General features: G+C 39.7%; 1 protein-coding gene across 1 annotated transcript in view; it reads right to left on the bottom strand.

Moving 5' to 3' along the window:
- Window positions 1-7,420: 7,420 nt before the first annotated feature.
- The window catches only part of LOC101962223 (sulfotransferase 2A1), a 71,923-nt gene continuing 57,192 nt past the window's right edge, over window positions 7,421-22,151 (bottom strand). Inside the window, exon 6 of the mRNA XM_078031756.1 lies at window positions 7,421-9,949. Within this exon, the coding sequence (XP_077887882.1) occupies window positions 9,686-9,949 (264 nt within the window). The 3' untranslated portion in view covers window positions 7,421-9,685. The remainder of the gene's footprint in view (window positions 9,950-22,151) is intronic.

Here is a 22,151-nt window from a genome sequence, read left to right as displayed (position 1 = left end):
GCATACTCTAGGAGGGGGGGATTTGCTTTAGCAATCAGTCAGATAAGACATTGCCTGAAATTGAACACATGGTCAACCACCATTGGTTGAATTAAGAAGACCAGGCCTTCCTCATAGATTTGGTCTGAGGAATTTGTGACATCATAGGGAGAGAGCATAAACAGGGAAGAATGACTGTTGTTGTCCATGAGTCCGGTACCTATGACTTGCTTTGTGATTGTCATAAGGAGTTTCTGATTTCATGCCTGCCAGAGAGTAGGTAAGAATGATTTCCAAACTATTTTCTGTAGTATTTTTCCTCTAACTTAAGGTGAGTGACCTATAGTGGGGTAGGGAGGGGGAGCATTGGAGAATAGAGGAACTCTAGATAGGGCAGAGTAGTGGGAGGGGAAGGGAGGGGGTAGGGAGTTAGCAATTATGGTGGAATATGATAGACATCATTATCCAAAGTACATGTATGAAGACATGAATTGGTGTGAACATACTTTATATACAGAGGTAAAAATTGTGCTCTATATGTGTAATAAGAATTGGAATGCATTCCACTAACATATATTTAAAAAATAAAATCAATTAAATATTAAAAAGTCTCTAACTAAAAAAACCCAATACAATTACAAATTGAAAATGATTATTCTACTGTTTTAAGAAAACACCCCAAATCCATATGGTATGCAAAAGTATGAACCCAATTTTTTGATGGAGAGATCATGCTCTAAAATGTTAAGCAATCTTTCTACGTTCTTACTCCTGAGCTAAGTACCAGGCCATTTTACCTGTCTGGGAAGAATTTACTAAGTTCATTAACTCTCTAGGCTCCAAGTTCATGACTTTCATATCTATCAGGCAAAACTGTATTTTATATATGAAGAGTGAAGAGTGCTGATGCCTAGTGGGTTCCTCCAGAATAGCAACGTGAGAATAATTACTGCATTCTTTCTGCTTTGTGAAACTGCTGTGTTATTGATTTTCCCCCTATATATTTATATTGCTCTTATATAGTTGTAAAGTCTCCCTTTTGTGAAGAAAGACAATGTTAACAGTTCCCAATATCAATAGTACAGCATCTAAGCACACGTTTTCCTTATTACTACAATTATAGCTAGACTCTATGTCTACAAATGTTGGTTTCAATTATCATTTACAAATATAGTCATTAGTTTCATGAAAGGCATACCATTTCCAGTAGCTTGAAGAAAACTGAATTTCAGGTGTAGGATGTTATGTTTAGTGGGAAAGGAATGAGGGTATGGGTTAATATAACTTAGTAACTTTGGAAAGCTCTAACAAATAGATGGGTAATTTCTGGAAGAATGTATAGATTCAAATTCCTATCTGTATTTATAAGACTACCCTACTTATAAATAGTAAAATTTAGGGGATTGCAAGTGGGATAGTGGGAGTAAGAAGGAGAAAAAGAAATAACAAGGAAAAAAGAGAGCAGGAAAAAGAAAATAAGAGAAAAAAGTAAAGAAATAAAAAGGGGGGGAGGGAGGTGGGGCATATGTAATTCCTCTATAGTATATTATTCTGGTGATTCAGTTGTTAAAGACCTTTTTCATGCACAATTCTTGGTTTCACATATGTTGAGGTTGGAGGACCGGAGGGGGAAGGGTAGAGGAGACTGGATGAATGGATGAAAAGAGAGAGAGAAGAGAAAAAAAGAAAGAAAAATGTCTCTCAGAACTCTGTTTTCTTTTCTTCCAGTTGGTGGCATTGTCTATTCCTAGCTTGAGTCTCTGGGTTCAGGGTGGTGGTGGTAGTCAGTGTGAGAGGACTTGAGCTTCCACCTGTGGCCTCTCTACTCTTATTCTCTGAGATGTAAACCAGGTGCCTGATCCACTGCAGAACCAACCTGGTAGCCACGCCTACTGGTTGGTGGGTTTTAAGGGTTGGTGGGATTTTCCAACATGAGTTCCATCAGTTTTTCTCATAAGGTGTTTGATGAGGTGGGAGGTGTTGGGGAAAAATTATGTTTGTCCAGAGCTCAGTCAGGTGACCACACGGGCGGGTGGCTGGGCCCCTCCTCCAGTTGGGGTGGTCTGTCTACCTCACCAGCAAGTGGCTGTGCCCCCTCTCCAGGCCACGTGGTCTGCCTACCATGCACGTGGGAGGCTGGGCTCCTTCTCCAGTTGTGGTGGTCTGTCTACTGCGCTGGCGGGCGGCTGTCAATTACTGCATTCTTCATCCTGCATAATTTTGTCTGTAGACTTTATACTTGATAGACAGTCTGGCCGGGTATAAATTTGTTGGTGCACATACTTATATGAGTAGTTTTATAGCATTTCCCTCACTCTTTCCTGCACTGAATGTTGGTGTTGTGACATATTCCATTAATCTGATAAAATTCTCTGGTCACCAAATATCTATCAATTGGTGAATAGATAAAAAGGGTGTGGCACATATTAGCAATGGTATCTGTTCAGCCTGAAAAAGGCATGCGGTCTTATTATTTAAGGCCACATGGATGGACACTATAAGGAAACAAGCCGGCCACAGGAAAGCAAATACTATCCTTGTAGTGGAATATAGAAACCAAACGTTAAAACAGTGGAATGCTGCTCTCCAGAGATCAGGGATGGTAGAGAGGAGACAAGGAGGGAGTTTTTTCAATGGAAACAGTTTACAGGTGGTTGGAGGAGAATATTCTGGCACAGTGTCTCACTATGGTTAACAATAATGCATCATATATCTTGAATGCGTTACAAGTTAGAAGTAAGGATTTTTAATAACTTTGTCCTTGTGGAAGCTTGAGGTACTCAGGATGCTTCAAGCTACATTGTTTTACTTGGATGTGAATCAGAATTGACTAGTCAGAGCAAATGTTTCCACTTACTGATTTGCTCTGTAAATATGGCAGTTTTCCTTATTCTATGAATGTTCTATTGATTAAAAACATTGATTCCATTTCTAGAAACTGCAATTATTCTCAGTCAGATCTTCTTTGCCTGTCTTCTGTTTAAAATCTTTTTTTTTCCCACAGGGAGTGAACCCAGGGGCACTCAACCACTGACCCACATCCAGAGTCTTATTTTGTATTTTATTTAGAGGCAGGGTCTCACTGAGTTGCTTAGCACCTTGCGGTTGCTGAGGCTGGCTTTGAACTCATGATCCTCCTGTCTCAGTCTCCCAGGCCACTGGGATTATAGGTGTGTGACACTGTGCCCAGTTGTTTCTAACCATTTTTTAATAAAGAGAGAGTGATAGAGAGAGAATTTTTAAAATATTTATTTATTTATTTTTTAGTTATCGGCGGACACAACATCTTTATTTTTGTGTGTGGTGCTGAGGATCGAACCCGGGCCATACGCATGCCAGGCAAGCACGCTGGCATGCTTGAGCCACATCCCTAGCCCTGTTTCTAATCATTTTTAAAAGCTTCTTTATATTTTCAAAGTTTTTTTAAATTTTATTCCTTTACTATGTTTATATTCCTTCTTGAATTTGATGATTGTGATGTTTTTGGCATTCCTTTGAATTTCAACTTCATTTTTCATGGTTTTTGTTGTTTTTACATGTTTCTACCTTTAGTTGTGAAGGCTTCATAGTAATATCTTTCTCTTTAGAGAGTCAGAATTTGAAGAAATTAAGATATTGTTTGTTGTTTTTCTTAAGAGTTAGATGCAAATTATTCAGTTTGAAGATAAAGCCAGAGAGAATGGGGTGGGGGAGAGAATATTAGACTATAATAATATTTGTTGTAGGCAGCCTAAAGAACTGACCTATCCATGTCACCAAGAAAAATATTTTGTTGCTTGTTTAATATTAGCTAAAATAAATGCCATAAGAGGCACTGTCAGCAAATTGCATAAAAGAAGACATTCCGTATGGCACCACCTCTTAGTTCCTCATATTGGGAGACTGGGCATAGTAAATGGGTGTGTGTGGAGCCTGAATTAATATCGAATGTTGCAATGAGAACCTCTGCTCACATCCTGGACATCACAGGTGCAAGACAAACACAGAAAACTACACAAAGCTTAGATAATAATTAAAAACTTGGAAAGTACTTAAAGAAGGGAAGTCATCACTAATTGTAAACAGAACTGTCACTGAACCAGATTCATTTACTTCACAAACAGACCATGATTTTGAGGCCAGGTTCTTGGAAAGGACAAAGATTGACTTGGACAGCTAGGAAGGCAAAGAAGGTGGGAGGCTCTGACCAGCAAAGCCATGACAGGGAGCCTAGTGTGCAGAGGGGCCACACAGTGGGGAGGAGGAGCAGGTGGGGAGTGGGCAGGAAGGACTGATGACTGGAGAGTTCTAGGGCCACTCCCAAGGCCTGGATGGAACATTGTCTTAGTTACTTTGTCTTGCTGTATTTAGCCTTCATGGGAGGAGATAAGTTAGGTAAATTTAGGTCAAATAGTCCTTGTATTTTAGTTCCAGATGAGCCACTTGAGAAAGAATGAATATGTTTACCTGCATAGTTGAACAGAAATCTGACTCAATGTTTTCAGGCATCAAAGAAGAGAGATAGTACCAGAACGCCAAGAGGCAAGCTTCTCAATTCTTTCTTTTAGTTACTTATTTGACATGTGCAGGTCCCAGTGAACAGTTGGGGATTTTACTGCCGGAGTCCGGCTGCAGCAAAATAACAGGGGGGGGGGGTGACGAGCAACTTGTGTAGATTGATACAGCAGGAGTGGAAGCCCTTTATTGTAGGACAGGAGCGGTATTTATACATTCCACACAGCTCATCTTAATTAGCATAAACTAGATACATCAGTCAACCAATAAGGAATCTCCACACTTAATGGCTTGCTGGCGTTACTTCACAAACCACTCCCTCTGGCAATATGCCAGGCGCCATCCAGACTTGTTTACAGATTCTGACATTTGCCAGGCGCCATCCTGACTTGTTTACAGACCCTAACATTTCCCCCTTTTGTTTAATTTAAATAACGACCATAGTGGTTTTTACACAAACATCATAAATAATCTGCTACAAGCAGAAGGGGAGGATACAAAATGCCACAATACCAAGCCAATTGATGGCTCCATGCAAGAAGCCCTTGGAAAAATTATACCAGCAATGACACCGTTAGCAAAGATACCGAGTTACAATTTGTTGTAGATTACAGTTTGTTGTTTCAGTCCAGGTAAAGCAGTGTATCAATAGATTAACTCACAGTCCAGGTGAATCACAGTCCAGGTACATTCTGCAGGCAGCTAGCTTAAATCACAGTCCAGGTAAGTTCTGCAGGCAGCTAGCTTGATCCGAAGTCTCGTCTGTTTGTCAGCCGAATTCTCCTCCGGTTTTCAGCAACACTGGAAATTCTTCCACCTTCGTCTTTACTGGCGCTGGGACGAAGGCAGGAACTCTGGATGGCTAAAGAAAATCCTGTAGTATTCCACTAAGAAAACAACCTTCTGAACAATTTAGTACATTATCTCAAGGTTTTTTACATTTGAAATAGGCCTTAATGGCGCTCATTACTCATTAGCTTCTAGGTGTGGGAGAACCATTGTAGTTACTGGCCTTGGAAAAGATCAAACTTCAGGGACAGGGGCTGTCTTCTGCCTGCAGCGTCCTGGGCAGCCCCAGACAGCCCTGGGGAGAGTCCGGGGAGTGTCCTGGACTCAAACTGCTTCCAGGACCAGGGAACAAGAGCCTGTGAGACCATGCCTCTGGGTCAGGTCTAGATTTGGGCTCTCGCAGTGGCGTCCCACTCCCGGGAGGGGGGGGGGAGCGGGGAAGAGCCTGCGGCCACTGCTTAGAAAGCCCTTGCTGCGCCTTGACAGGGTCGCGCACGTGGCAGCCCCGGCACCGATTTATGCACCCTCCGGTAACAAAAAGTATTCAATAATAGCCTTTTGCTGCAACTTTTTTTCTGATCATCCTTCTTCTTTTGAACTTTCTTTTTCTTTCTGACTAGAGTTCCTGGGCTTCCATCAACACATGCCCTAACTATTCTTGGTTCCACTGGGGTGCCTTCTTCCCTTAGTAATTTATTTAACACCCCTTCCATATTCTCATCATAAAGACAATACAATACACTGAGACAAAACAAGACACAAATTATACTGTATCAATCTTCTCCATTTTATCAAAATGGCCATTTTTCCTCTTGCCCTATCTGCCTAGGGACGAGTAGATTTGCTCCCGTCCTATCTTTCTAGGGACTGGCAGTTTTTTTTGTCACTTTCCCCCGAGTGTCCTGGGGCTCCCGGTATGGGCCACCATCTGCCACAGTCCGCCTGGCTGGGCAAAATAAGGGGGGGGGGTGACAAGCAACTTGTGTAGATTGATACAGCAGGAGTGGAAGCCCTTTATTGTAGGACAGGAGCGGTATTTATACATTCCACACAGCTTATCTTAATTAGCATAAACTAGATACAGCAGTCAACCAATAAGGAATCTCCACACTTAATGGCTCCCTGGCGTTACTTCACAAACCACTCCCTCTGGCAAAATGCCAGGCGCCATCCTGACTTGTTTACAGATTCTGACATTTGCCAGGCGCCATCCTGACTTGTTTACAGACCCTAACATTTTACTAAAATGGTCTTCAAGTGCCTTTAAAGAACCCTAAGAAGGCTTATCATCAAATCCTCATATAGGAGGTGTTTTCTACAGCAAGATAGTGGGAGAAGAATACTATGTACCTCAGTTGCAGGATCTCCAAGTTAATGAATTTCACACTCAACTCAAAGCAGGCAGAGGTAGAGGAGTTTATTTGGATTTTACCTTTATTAAAGATTATTGGAGAAACATTTCATAACACCTGCAAGAGGCCAATGAATGGATACTCTAGTTCAGTACTTAATGTTCATCTTAGAAAATCTCTTAGCTTTTTTTGGTCATGCTTGCCAAATAGTGAACCAGATTCATTTCCTTAAATATTCAAGTAAATATTCATTTATTTTAAATATGGGAAAATTGGTGAGGGGGATACCCAGTGTCATTTACAGAAAAACAGGTGACTAAACTTTGTCTCAAGTTAGTTTAATTCTTAACTACTCTGTATTTATCAGCTCAGATAAAACCATAGGTTAAATGCTGAGTAGAAATGAGAGTCTATGAATATACCATACCTTCCACCATTCATGTAAGGTTTAAAAGTTTCATACATACTACTTGTTATTTATGCTGTCATCAAAACCAGAAATGAAATAACACTGTCGGAAATTATACTCTTGCAGATTATCATCATCATAAATTCTGCAGATACATGTAATAGAAAAGGAACCTTAATAGCAGCTTCTACATTGTGTTTCTTGTTTTAAAAGTAAGACATAGTTTTGGGTGATTGTCTCACTGCATGTTTTTAAGCTTCTTTTTGTTTTAAATATTACTAAGTTTCTTTAAAGCTAGGCAGTGATGAAGTGAATAGGGAAATCCCAGTAATTTTTAACTAGCAAGTGTTAAGAGGTAAAAAATGTATAATCCAACTCTCCAGAAGGAAGAAGCAGATTTTTCACTTTTGTTCAGAGATTTATTGTTACACATAGGAATTGGGCTCATCTGGAAAAACTCATTCATGCATGAAGATCCATTTCAGTTCATGAACCCCCTTTCTCTACCATGCCCCTTCCCTTTACAATTCTCCTTCTTCACTTGATTAGAAATTTTTTTTGGCTCATCCATTTATTTATATTTCATTTGTTCTTTGGGTTATTCTATCTACCCTCCATGTTTTTTTAAATTATGGGTTTTATGTGAAGAACCCCCCAGTCCTGTATATGTTCCAAGACAGGAAAAAAATATTAGCATCCATATAAGTTCTAGAAGTTTTTGGACATTACTTCCATGGGAACAGCTCTTTGGGGAAACCCGCCATCTTCTCCTGGTAAACTTTATCCAAGGCTTCAGCTTGGGCCACTGTGAGATGATTCTTCCAGTCCCCACAGATGCCTGGAAAACATGAAGTAGACACAGGTCAGATCTAGGGATAGGTCTGATGGTGACCTCCTCCTTGTTCTGTCAAGACAGCAGAGTGACCCTGGGTCATTGGTGAGGCCTTCTCCTGCCTGGACACCATACCCATTTTCCCTTCTACATGCCAGGAAAGTGTGTCTTGACTTCTCTGCCAAACCATTCTGCACAGAATCAATAAGCAGTTATGCTGACTATAAGATCAGAATATCTGGATCATAACTAAGTCTGATCACTTCTTTCATTTTAGCAGTTTGGCCTAAGCTCACAGAATTTCTGACCTGGGTAATCAGAGCAGGTCACAACTAGTGTCTCTGCTTTTGGCCAATCCCTGTGAGAAGTTCTTCTGCACGTGATACCTTGTGGATCCGTTACCAGATCCAGTGGCTCCAGCAATTCTGGCTCAATCTCCCAGGAACTTGCAGTTTGTTTCAGCCAAGTTCCCTTGTGCTTTTGCGGGCCTATGTAGGGTCCTTGTTTTTTCAGATTCTATCTCTGTGACTATGCTTTTACTGTCTCGGCTCCATGACACAGTCTTCTGACTCAGCTTCAGACTTGCTAGGCTGCACCACTCCTCAGGGTGTTTACCTTTGATGCTCCTTACCCCAGAGTGCTGTCCTAGCAGACACCTTCACCTCACATCCATTTGCCTGATTCAGGTATTTACTCCTTGCAGTGACTCAGTGAGGCTCTCAGTTCAGAACCATGCATCTCCATCCTTGTTGACATCATAGAAATGATCAAGTATGATACGTTCTATGTATTTCCTTTTTGAATGTGCATATGATATGCACTTTATAACACATTATGAAGTCAAAAATTTTCAAAAATTATGTAAGAGTTTGAGCTTCAGAGGATGACATAGCATATACTCAATAAATTATTTTTGAAAGAATTATGATATAATAATGAATGAGATATATATAAACATAATACCCTATTTTATAGACAGGGATTTAAAAAAGGCACTGGCAGGGTTATCCAGTATGAAAGTGGTGGGGGTGGAATTGAAGCTAAAGGTGTGGACATAAGTCATACCCTTTACTTATGTGATTACAGTATTAATTTATTTATATAAATTAATTTTCACATAGTAGAGCAATCTAATTATTTAATACAACACTATTTAAGGTAATATATGCTTATAAATAATACAAGCATATAAACAAAGTAGTAGAATGTCTAATACATAATGGCTCTCCTATAAACACTCATTCTTATGCCCATTTTCATTGATATCTTCATCTGTAGATCAATCTTCATTAATTTCTTCTGCTACAGCTGTGCTCTCCCACTGAGCTCTATCCCCAGCCCTGTCCTCGGTTTTCTTGCTCTGTGCTCCAGCTGTACTGGGTGGCAGGAATCCTGACCGCTTGAATATCTTTGAAGCATTTAGTATATTTATTCCATGATTTATCATTGCAGAAACATGTGAATCAGAAGAATTTTGGAAGCACAGGTTCTGTGTGTACTTGCAGCAGACATTTTCAATAGGGTATAGCTATGATTCATCTTTCCCTACAGGAAGGAGGCCTTACAATGTCTCATAACAAACAACCCACTCCCTACTTTCTACAATTGAAATTTTCACTGTATATCACTTTTTTTTAAAAAGAGCAGTGCTCTATGGTAAGTCATCAGTGGAGTAGCCTAGATATGACCATCAACAAAACCCACCCTCCTCTCCATGACGGAATCAACTTTCTCTGGGTACTTGCAGTCCATTCCTGTACCATGAAAACGTTTTTCCCATAAGGGCAGATTTGAAGCTTTCTTGGCCAAGAATTATTAAAATTACTATGCTCAAACCCCTTCACACTTAGTGTTGGGTGGTAAACACAGGAATCCCCTCCAAGTATTCCCATACATTCCGACTTCAAAGCATTTACCTTTTCTTGTTATTAAGAAATGCTTAGTAGCGAGAATTTCAGACAGTATTTTAAGATTGGACATCTTGTTTTCTTTCATGACTTGGAAGGAGCAATTCTTGAGGACTGAGTCCAGTTCTTCTGGATTTAACTTCTTTCCCAGGAATTGAGAGATCCTCTCTATGGTGCTTCTTGGGTCCTAAAATGTGAACAATCAAGAGTGAAGCTCTGAACAGGAAGGACAGCAGAGACGGGAAATTAGAATGGAAGTGTTAGGAGGGGTGTGGGGGAGGAAGAGGAAAAGAATGACATCTCGAAATGAGAAAGGACTGAAATGGATGCCAGAAGGAGGGAGAAAGAAAGACTGGCAAATAGAAGGGGTATAAAGGATGTGCATGAAGCTCAACATGGGTTTCCCAGTGTGATTGAGTAATAACTCTATATCCTCACCTCCCAACCCCTCACCCTCTCATTCTACCCCCAGTGCTTTGTTCACCATTGGAAACTATAAATCATTTTGCAAACCTACTGTTTATATTGTAGATAATAATTGAACTAACCATTATTTCTGTATATTATGACCATACTGTAAATGTCTTAATAGCAACTATTTGGTTTAAGGTTGTTTAACGTTTATTGTTTGTATTGGGATCTGTTATCATTGACCTTTCTATCAAAGGAGAGGTATTAGAACCCTGCAGAAGCAGTATAAGTCTATAGGATAAAAACGGTAACACTTTGGATCCACAGTGCTAGACCAACACGACCAACAAAAAAAAAAAAAACAAGGGAAGAAAGGGCCCCCAACAAATCAAGATACTACATTATCAGAATCCATGGACAGCAGAACAGAATAAATGAGAGAAGGAGTTCAGGATGTACATAATTAAAATATTCTGTGAATTAAAGGATGATATAAGAGAGCAAATACAGGCAGAAAAAGATCATATTGATAAAGAGATACATAAGCAAATACAGGAAGCAAAAGATTAATAAAGAATAGAGGTTCTGAAACAAAACAAAACAGAAATCCTCAAAGTAAAAGAAACAATAAACCGAATTAAACATTCAATTGAAAGCATCACTAACAGATTAGACCACTTGGAAGACAGGACCTCAGACAATGAAGACAAAAAATATAATCTTGAAAAAAATATAGACCACGGAGTAAGAAACCATCAGCAGAATATTCAAGAAATGTGGAATAGCATAAAAAGACCAAATTTAAGAGTTGTCGGGATAGAGGAAGGCATAGAGGTCCAAACCAAAGAAATGCACAATCCATTCAATGAAATAATATCAGGAAAATTTTGAAACATGAAGAATAAATTGGAAAACCAAATACAATAGGCCAAATGTGCAAATGTACAGATCACAACAGATCTACATCAAGGCACATCATAATAAAAATGCCTAGCATACAGAATAAGGTGAGAATTTTAAAAGCCACAAGAGAAAGGAATCAGATTAATACAGGGGAAACCAATTAGGATATATGCAGATTTTTCAACCTAGACCCTGAAAGCTAGAAGATGCTGGAACAACATATACCAAGCTCTGAAAGAAAATGGATGCCAACCAAGAACCTTATATCCAGCAAAATTAAGCTTCAGATTTGATGATGAAATGAAAACCTTCCATGATAAACAAAAGAATTTATAACTAGAAAGTCTGCACTATAGAACATCCTTGGCAAAATTTTCCATGAGGAGGAAATAAAATACAACAATGAAATCAGTAGAGGGAAGTATTACACTAAAGGAAAAGCGAATCAAAGTATAAACCAAGTCAAGTTAAATACCAAAAATAAACAAAAATGACTGGGAATAAAAATCATGTCTCAATAATAATTCTGAATGTTAATGGCCTAAACTCAGCAATCAAAAGACATAGACTAGTTGATTGGATTAAAAAGACTCCAAAATATGCTGCCTCTAAGAGACTTATCTTATAGGAAAAGACATACACAGACTGAAGGTGAAAGGTTGGGAAAAAACATATGACTCACTGGACTGCGGAAAAAAGCAGGGGTCTCCAAACTCATATCAAATAAGGTAGGCTTCAAGCCAAAGTTAATAAAAAGGGATAAAGAAGGACATTTCATAATGCTCAAGGGAACCATACACCAATGAGACAAAACAATTATAAATATACATGCCCCAACAATGAAGCAGCTATGTTCATCAAACTCTTCTCAAGGTCAAGAATCAAATAGACTACAACACAATAATTCTGGGTGACTTTAACACATCTCTTTCACCACTGGATAGATCTTCCAAATAAAAGCTGAACAAAGAAACTATTGAACTCAATAATACAATCAATAACATAGACTTAATTGACATACAGACTATTTCATCTATCAACAAGTGAATACGCTTTGTTCTCATCAGCACATAGATCCTTCTCTAAAATAGACCATACATTATGCCACGAAGAAATTTTTAGAAAATACCAAAAAACTAGATAGTACCTTTCATTCTATCAGATCATAATAGAATAAAATTATAAATTAATGATAAAATAAAAAAATAAAAGCAACTCCAACACCTGGAGACTAAATAATATGCTATTGAATAAACAATGGGTTTCAAAAGACATCAAAGAGGAGTTTAAAAAATTCTTAGAGGTGAATGAGAACACTGATACAACATATTGAAATCTCTTGTGTGGGGACCCACACTGAATGACCACACCTTTCAGTCCTGATGCCTCAGATTCTGACAACCACTGCATTCACTGTGGCTTGGGCAGGGTCTAGCTCGGATAGCAAGAAGGTCTTCTTTGTGGGATGTGCCCCTAGGGTTGAGTTACACTCACCTGTCCTTTGTAGTCCTGATCGTCTGCTCTTTTTTGGATAGAGCTTTCTAAGAACAAGAGTCCACCCAATAAAAGCTCAACTCCTAATGTATTCCCCCCCCTCTCTTGTCAGCCTCTTGTGACTTTATCTTGCTCTCCCTTTTGGGGAGACTGAGGATGAGAGCCGGGGAAGCTGTCCTGAAGCTTGTGTAAAGATAAATTGTGTCTTTGTTTTATTTGGAGTCCCTTCAAATTTACACAATCTTAGTTCAGCTGCTCACCCTGGTCGGAGGTGGCAGGTGGTTCCCAGAACCAGGGATCGCTTGGGGTGAATTTCCAGGTAGATTTGGGTGAGTGCACTTTAGAAATTCAGTGCACCATGTTTGAGAGTTGTAGAAGAAGCAGGCAGTCTTAGAGCCCAGGACATTAAAGAAATATCATGGGCAATTAATTTACCTAACCATCCTGGAGTCCCTAATCAACTGGAAAGGAAAACAGGTCAGGAGGGCCTACCTGGCTCAGTTCCTGAAAACAGTGATGTATGCCAGTGCTTTTTGAGGAAGATTCACCAGATTTATGTGCTTGGGAGAGGCTAGGTGGAAAATTGTCTAAAGGCTGCCTCTCTGCCAAGCTAAGAGTACAATAGAAAATATCAAAAAATCTGGACTGCTTTAGAAATGTATCTTTTTGAAGATCAAGAGGAGGGCCAATGGTCTTCTGAAGACTTGTTGAAAGGGCTCCAGAAAGCAATGAGAAGTTTGGAGCAAGAGAAGCCACCAGAGGCTGTTCCAGGTGGTTTCTTTATCTGTAGTGGGACTGAGGGTGGAGTCCGTTCTCGCCCAGTCTGTAGCTCACAAACTGCAGACAGCTGGCCTCAGAGCAAGACCTAAAACCAAACATTCTGTCACAGCTGAACCAGACAGAACAGTGATCTAGAAGCACGCCAACCAAACTCAATGTGCTAGAGAGGAAGCCAGGCCCATTGGGTCTCTGTGATTCAAGATGAAGGGAAGGAAAATGGACGTGAAAGTACCGACAAAGCCCAGCCATAGTCAGACAGAGAGAATGATCTAGAGGAAGGTTTTGGTAGATTACATCTGCCCTGCACTCGCCATTGGGATCCGGCCAGTCTCCTCTGGGAGAATGAGGTTCAATAACTACTGTGAATTTGAGGTACCCATGTTTACACCCCTCCAACATGGCCCTAGAACAGTGCAGGAAGTGGGGGAGGACATTACCGGTTTTCAGTCTCAGAGACACCATTCTCATGGACAGCACATGGCATGGGAAAATTTGGATAGATATGGTGGCAATGGCTTGCCACCATTTCTGACCACACTTCAGTGCCAGGAAGCCTGGACAGGGCCTGCCCCAGGCCCACCAAACAGTAGGGGCACTGCAGTGTGTGCCGAAAGAGGAGTCACAGACTGCAACCTCATCAGGGCCAGCCATGCCAGCTTGTCACCATTACCAGCTGGCTCTTCTGAGACCAATACACTTATGGCCAACCTTGGGAGTAACTCTAAGACCTGAAATGGGGCCTCAACGAGTTCCCACTGGGGTTTGTGGGCCATTACTGCCAAATACCATAGGCCTAATTTGGGGACAAAATAGTTGAAAAAAAAGGGAATTTGAGTGCTCTCAGTAGTGATTGGTTCAAATTTTAGAGATGAAATTGAAATTATTGTATAGTCAGACTGCGCTACTCAGCTCTCTTCAACAGATGTATTGGCGCAGCTAATATTCCTGCCTTACCACTCCACCAAAGGCCCAGAAGAGACTTCAACTTGCCGGTCCCTAGACCAAGTGTACTGGGCTCAGTTAGTTTGGCAAGAGCACCCTCTACTGGATCTTAAAATCAATCATAAAAAATTCTGGGTATTGTAGATACTCGGGCTGATAGATCTGTTCTATCCAGTAGATTCTGGCCTAAGAGCCAGCCTTTGCATATTGCACCCACCAACTTGGAGGGGATAGGTCAGATCTCTCAGCCTGAACAAAATGCTCAGAATCTTTGCTGGGAAGATAAAGATGGTAACTCTGGGATTTTCAAGTCTTATGTCTTAGACATCTTGCCAGTAAATTTGTGGGGCCGTGATAATCTAAGGAGCCTAGGTTTGTTATTAGTAACTCCAAATTCTATCATGTTATCTGAGGGACTTAATAAAAAATCTCTTCCTAGAGAAATTTACAAGAAGGGTATTTGCCTATAACCCAATCTTCCTAACAGAGACTAATTAATACATCCAGCCAAAATTTTTGGTAGGGGCCCTGACTGTATCCCCGACCCAGAGAAGAGCAGAAAAACATTAACTGGCTCACAGAAGAGCCAATCTGGGTTAGTCCGTGGCCCCTAACAGGGGAAAACTTAAAATAGCCCACATGCTAGTTCAGGAACAACTCCAAGATGGCCATATACAACCTAAGCTCAGTCCTTGGAACACCCCATCTTTGTAATAAAAAAAAAATCTGGCAACTGGAGATTCCTACAAGATCTCAGGGCAATTAATCATGTTACTGAGCCCCTGGGAGCCATACAACCAGGGCTTCCTTCCCCTACAGCCATCCCTTTGGATTATCATTTAATAGTAATAGATTTAAAAGATTGTTTCTTTTCTATACCTTTGCACCCAGATGACTGTAAAAGGTTTGCCTTTAGTGTTCTGGCAATAAAATCTAAAGAACCAGTTAAAAGATACAGCTGGAAATTTTTCCCTCAGGGAATGTGTAACAGCCTTACTCTGTGTCAAAATTTTGTGGCACAGACCATCACACCTGTGAAGGGGAAATTCTCTGATGCATATATTTTTCACTTTATGGATGATATACTTTTAGCTCATGCTAATCCAGGTGTGCTTTAAAAAATCTTGGCCCAATTAGAAACTTCATTCACAGGAATGGGTTTGTACAATTGCATCTGAAAAGGTACAGAGGACATCTCCTTGTCAATATTTAGGTCATGTGATTGAAGGGCACACAATCCATCCTCAAAACTTATTAAATAAGAATCAAGGAGCTGCATACCCTTCATGATTTTCAGAAACTATTTGGTGATATTAATTGGCTGAGGCCATCTTTAAAGCTAACTACTTCAGATTTGAGTCCTTTATTCCAGATATTACAGGGAGATTCTTCTCCCACTTTTTCTTGTCAGCTCACAGCAGAAGTGAGAATGGCTTTGAGGAAAGTTAAAATTGCTATTAAAAATGCTCAGCTTACTAGAATTAATCCACAAGAGCCTATATACTTACTAATATTCCCAACTGCTCACGCTCCTACAGGGGCAATATGGCAACCATTGGGAGTTATTGAATGGATCCATTTAGCTCATTCTCCTCAAAAGTCATTAACTCCTTTTCATGATTTTGTTGCTCAATTAGTTATCAAGGGCAGAACATGAGTTTTACAGCTAATATTATAATTATTCCATTTTCTGCTCAACAGAATGATTGGCTTTTCCAAACTTCTAATACTTGGAAAGTAGCTTTTTCTAATTTTCCTGGTCAAATAGAAAGCCATTATACTTGTGATAAAATTATTCAATTTGTCTTGGTAATTGCATTTATTTTTCCAAAGATTGTACATGCACAGCCAATAAGTGGAGCACTAATGGTACTCACTGATAGCTCCAGCTCAGGTAAGGCAGATTTTTATAAGTCACACTCCTACAGAAGTGATACAAACCTCGTATACTTTTGCCCAATGAGCAGAAGTTCAAGCTCTCATTTGTGCTCTAAGCCATTTTTGCAAATGAGCCCATAAATATTTATTCTGACAGCTTATATACAGTTGGAGTTACTAAAAACATCGAAACTTCAACTTTTGGGCTTACGTTGTCACAAGAGTTTTTCAATTTGTTTCATACCCTACAAAGGATGGTGCAAATGGGACAACACCTTAATAGGACTCCTATAAGACTCCTATAGTGCAAGAATTAAAATCAGGAATGAATAAAGGGGATGGATTCAAATTAAAGTGCTTCTTCTCAGCAAAAGAAACAATCAGTGAGGTGAACAGAGAGCCTACAAAATGGGAGCAAATCTTTACCACACACACACACACACACACACATCAATAGAGCAATAATCTCTAGGATATATAAAAAACTCGGAAAACTCAACACCAAAAAACAAATAACCCCATCAATAAATGGGACAGAGAACTGAACAGTTCTCAGAAGATGATATCCAATTAATGAACAAATATATGAATTAGAGAAATGCAAATCAAAACTAAGATTTCATCTCACTCCAGTCAGAATGGCAGCTATTATGAAGAAAAACAACAATAAGTGTTGGTGAGGATGTGGGGGGGAAGGTACATTCATACAGTGCTAGTGGGACTGCAAATTGGTGCAGCCAATATGGAAAGCAGTATGAAGATTTCTTGTAAAACTTGGAATGAAACCACCATTTGGCCCAGCTATCCTATTCCTCAGTTTATATCCAAAGGACTTAAAATACTACAGGGACACAGCCACATCAATGTTTATAGCAAGTACAATTCATAATAGTTAAATTGTGGAACCAAACCAGATGCCCTCCAGTAGCTGAATGGATAAAGAAAACGTAGTATAGGTACACAATGGAATATTACTCAGCATTGAAAGAGAATAAAATCATGGCATTTGCAGGTAAATGAATGGAGTTGAAGCATATAATACTAAGAGAAGTTAGCCAATGCCAGAAAACCAAATGCTGAATGTTTTCACTGATATATAAATTCATAATGGGTTGAGACGGGAGCATGGGAGGAAAAGATGAACTCTAGATAGGATTAAGGGGAGGGAGGTGAAGTGAGGGGCATGGGGGTAGGAAAGACAGTGGAATGAGATGGATATCATTATCCTACGTATATGTATGAAGACACAAATAGTGTGAATATACTTTGTATACAGCATGAGATATGAAAAATTGTTCTGTATACGTGGAATATGAATTGTAACGCATTCTTTTGTCATATATAACAAATTAAAATTTAAAAATACCAGGCTGCAAAAATGGGGCATGTGGCTCAAACTACATGACGGGACAGAGTGGTGGGATATGTAATAGACAATATTGCTATAAAGACTATTAATGTAGGGTAGATGTCATGCTTGTGTTTTCCCAGAAGGTGCATTTCATCCTGCCAGGGTACCTGAACGTGCCATTAGACTTGGAGGATCTAGAGCCAAGATTCAAATGGCTAAATATGGAGCAAGAGATGTCAGCCCTGACTCCCAACAATAAGAGAAAGCAATAAGGTATAAAGAAGGCCTAGAAAAACCCAACAGCGAAAATACCATCATTTTAACGGCTGAAACACCTAATGCTACAGGCTGAACAGATGGTTCAGCACCAAGGAAGAATGAAGTCTCAGCTCTGACGTTTGTAGCCGTGCTAGCTCTGCTGAGCCGTCAGGTAAATGGGTCCAGGGAGAAGGCATTGGACATATTTTCCAGATCCACCTTTAGTATACCCAGTGGTGTGGAATATAGAATCCATGCCAGTATTTACAAATGATACATCTATGATAGGAGGTTTTACATATACCCGTACTCCCATCCATGGGACTGAACTTAATTATACTGGCTATAGTGGTTAGCTGCCTATGTGTTGGTCCCATGATAAACATGCTGCCTATCTTTTGAGGAAAAAAATAGCATTTGGCAGACCTAGGCCAGTCAACCATATTGGTCCTTGGGACTGAAAGCCATATGTTAGAACAGTCATTAAAATGGGACTTTCTCATAACAAGCCAGTCATTTCTGTAGAACATCTACCAATACCTCACTGTCCTAAATGTTAGGCACCTTTCCTAAATGGATGGATTGTGCAAATACCTTGCCAGTACAATATAAAGTGTCTAGAAATGGTGGATATGTTTTAGACTGGTTCCTTAGAATTGACAGAAGACAATTATGCAAGGATGCCATGACCCCTGGAAGCTCTGTTGGTAATATCTTGACCTTCAGTGAAGGTGGTATCCAGAAAGATGTTTGGTGCTTGATTGCTGCCTCAGAATTTTTGCATTATACTGACGTACCTGTACCTGATTTTGTAGGCAGGGATTGTAAAGAGGGTTCCTGCTATGGCCTGCAGGCCTGTGTCCAATCTTCTTATGCTTTGATTGTGAGATTTAAGGGAAAGGATAATAAATATCTTGTAGCCTATAAAAATGTAATTTAACTAATTGTATAACTGGATATAATAGAGTGAAGGGAACAGTGATACTTCACCAGCCCTCTTCTTATTGCCAGCTAACATTTCAGAACTATGGTATGCTGATGTTGGCATTCAGGTCTTGCAACAAATGCATGCCCAGGAGACCAGACCTAAGTGAGCTCTTGGTCTCATAATACTTGGAGTGGCTGCTTTGGTTTCATCGTTTGCTTCCATGGTCACATATTGGTGGCTATATCTCAAAAAATTTCAGCATGCGAATTTTCATAATAATTTGGATCAAAATACTTCCAAATCACTCCGTAATCAGATAAACATTGATGAAAAGATTGAAACTACATTGAATGCCTTAGAAGCCACTGTCATAAATATCGGTAATAAGATTTCTGCCCTAAACTTTAAGGAAAGGTTGAAATGCCATGCTGATTATAAATACGTGTATGTTACTGCAGCCAAACACAATGCTTCCCCACTGGGATTGGGAAAAGGTTAAAAACCATCTATTGGGTGTTTGGCAGAACAAATACCCTGAATCTTCTGGAGTTACATCGTCATATACAGGATATTCAAAAAAGTAAATTGACCTTTTGGATCCTACCTCTTTAGCTGATCAAATGCTTCAAGAATTAAATGGCTTTATTCCTGGAAACATGCTTAAACATTCTGCATGGTATATTAATGGGATATATATATATATTAATATTAATATTACATGGTATATTACATGGTATATTAATGGCTGTCTATACTATTCATTCTCTTTTGTATTGTGATGATAGGATGTTGTGCTCTCAGAACAAGAATCTGGGAACTCAAGATAATGGCTCATCATTTACTCTTCCAAAGCAAAAAGGGGGAATATGTCAGGGGCTGCCTTGCCCAAGAGATAGGCATCCCTGCCAGCCTTGAATAATGAGGGTACTGGACTGGCATCACATGCCAAATGCTGTGAGAAGTAAGTGTCCTTTACCTTCGCTTGGCAGGGAAGTGCCTCAGCTCTGGGCTTGGCCATTACCCAGTGGGATTGGGCTACCTGCTTTTTGGTAATACTATCCCTTGCCCAATTTGGGTGGAATAGTCTATCGAATGTCTTTTCCATAATAAATAGAAGGGCTCCGGGTGCACTTGCTTTCTTGCTTTATTGCCTTCTGGCATGGAAAAGGACCCCTGAGTTCGAAGATCCATCCCTGACCCCTGCTTAGTGAAACAATTACTTCTGTGTCAGTGTGGTCTCTTCAGCACCAGCCCAAACCATGCAGAGTTATCCTGATTTCATCGCTTGTGCAAGGCATGGGTGATAGATCATCTTTGCTTGTTTTTTTTGCTAACCATTTTCTGAAAGGATCTTTATCATTTCAACATTGTTTTTTCTTCTCTTCCACTACTATGTTTATATGCCTTCTTAAATTGGAGGATTGTGATGTTTGTGGAACTTCTTTGAAGTTTACCTTCATTTATGATGATTTTTATTTTTAAAAAATATGTTTCTAACTTTAGTTTTATGGGTTTATGACTAATACCCTTCTGTTGACAGGGTCAGAATTTGAGGTACTTGGGATAATGTTTTGTTATTTTTGTGAACACTGTGGTGTGAATTATTCAGTTTGGGGAGAAGTAAATCCAGCAACAAGGGAAGAGGAAAGGAGGGAGGGAGAGAGAGTGAGAGAAAGAGAAGGGGGAGGGAGAGAGAAAGAGAATGAGCGAGGGACAGAGAGGGTATGACTATGATCATACTTGAATTCATTCTTTGTTGTAGGCAGCCCAAAGTACTGACCTACCCATGTCAACTAGAAAAAGGTTTTACAGCTTGTTTAAACACGCTTTTAGATTTTACAAAGAAGAAATGCCATGAGAGACATTGCAAGGAAATTGCATCAAACAAGTCCTTCTGTAAATGCCATCTGTTAGTTCTCCACATTGGGAGCCCGGATAGAGTAAATGGGTGTGTGTGGAGCCTGAATTAACAGTGAACGCTGCAATGAGCACCTCTGCTCACATCCTGGACATCACAGCTGCAAGACAAACACAGAAAACTACACAAAGCTTAGATAATAATTAAGAACATTAGAAAGTCCTTAGAGAAGGAAAGTCATCACTAATTGAAAACAGAACTGTCACTGAACCAGATTCATTAATGTCACGTTTTAAAAGGCCAAGATTTTGAGGCCAAGCATCGGGGAAGGACAAAGATTGGTTTGGACAGCTAGGAAGCCAAAGAAGGTGGGAGGCTCTGACCAGCAAAGCCACCACAGGGAGCCTAGTGTGCAGAAGGGCCACACAGTGGGGGGGGGAAGAAGGAGCAGGTGGGGAGTGGGCAGGAAGGACTGATGACTGGAGACATCTAGGGCCACTCCCAAGGCCTGGATGGGACATGGTTTTAGTTCACTTTGTCTTACTGTACTCAGCCTTTATGGGAGGAGATAAGTTAGACGCATTTAAGTCAAATCAACCTTGTATTTTATGAGCCGCTTGAGAAAGGACAAATAGGTTCAGCTGGAGAGTTGAACAGAAACCTGATCCAAGCTTTTAGAGCACCACAGAAGAGAGACACTACACGAAAGCTAAGATGGCAAGCTTCTCAATTCCGCTTTTTTAGCTAACCATTGCAAATCTGCAGGATCAAGTGAACAGTGATGGCTTATACCAAAATGGTCTTCAAATTCCTTTAAAGAATCCTCAGCAAATCTTATCATCATTGCCTCATATAAGAAGTGTTTCCCACATCAAAGTACTGGGAGACAAATACTATATAGCTCAGCAGCATGACCTCCAAAATTAGTGAATTTTAAATTCATCTCAAAGCAGGCAGAGGTAGAGGTATTTATTTGGATTTTACCTTAATTGCAAGATTATTGGAGAAACATTTCTCATACCTACAAGAGATGAATGAGTGAACAGTCAAGTTCAGTACTAAATATACACCCAAGGAAAATCTTACCTTTGTTTTGTCATGCTTACCAAATTTCTGCTTTAAATAGGGGAATATTGGTGAGGTGGAACCCACAGTCATTTACAGGAGAATAGGTAACTAAACTGTTTCCCATGTCTCAATTCAATCCTGAACTCCTCTATACATGTCAGCTCAGATAAAACTCTATTTCAAATGCTGAGGAGAAATAAGAGTCTATGAATATATTTTACCACTCAGCATTTATGTAAGTTTTAAAAGTTTCATATATACCACTTATTAATTATGCTATAAACACCGCTGCAAATGAAAAAAAAACTATGTTGAAAATTATACTCCACCAGATCATCATCATAATAAATTCTGGAGAGATATGTAATAGAAAAAAGAATCTTAACTTCTTCTACATTTTATTTCTTGTTTTAAAAATGAGACATAATTGTGGATGATAATCATGTTATTTTTGTAGGCTTCTATGTGTTTAAAGTATTAAAAAGACTTTTTAAAAGGTAGAATGTGATGAAGTGGAT

Source organism: Ictidomys tridecemlineatus, chromosome 15 (assembly GCF_052094955.1).
Source record: "Ictidomys tridecemlineatus isolate mIctTri1 chromosome 15, mIctTri1.hap1, whole genome shotgun sequence".
In the NCBI taxonomy this organism is placed as follows: Eukaryota; Metazoa; Chordata; class Mammalia; order Rodentia; family Sciuridae; genus Ictidomys; species Ictidomys tridecemlineatus.
The sequence above is the reverse complement of the archived record's forward strand: the minus strand, read 5'-3'. Positions and strand labels throughout refer to the sequence as shown.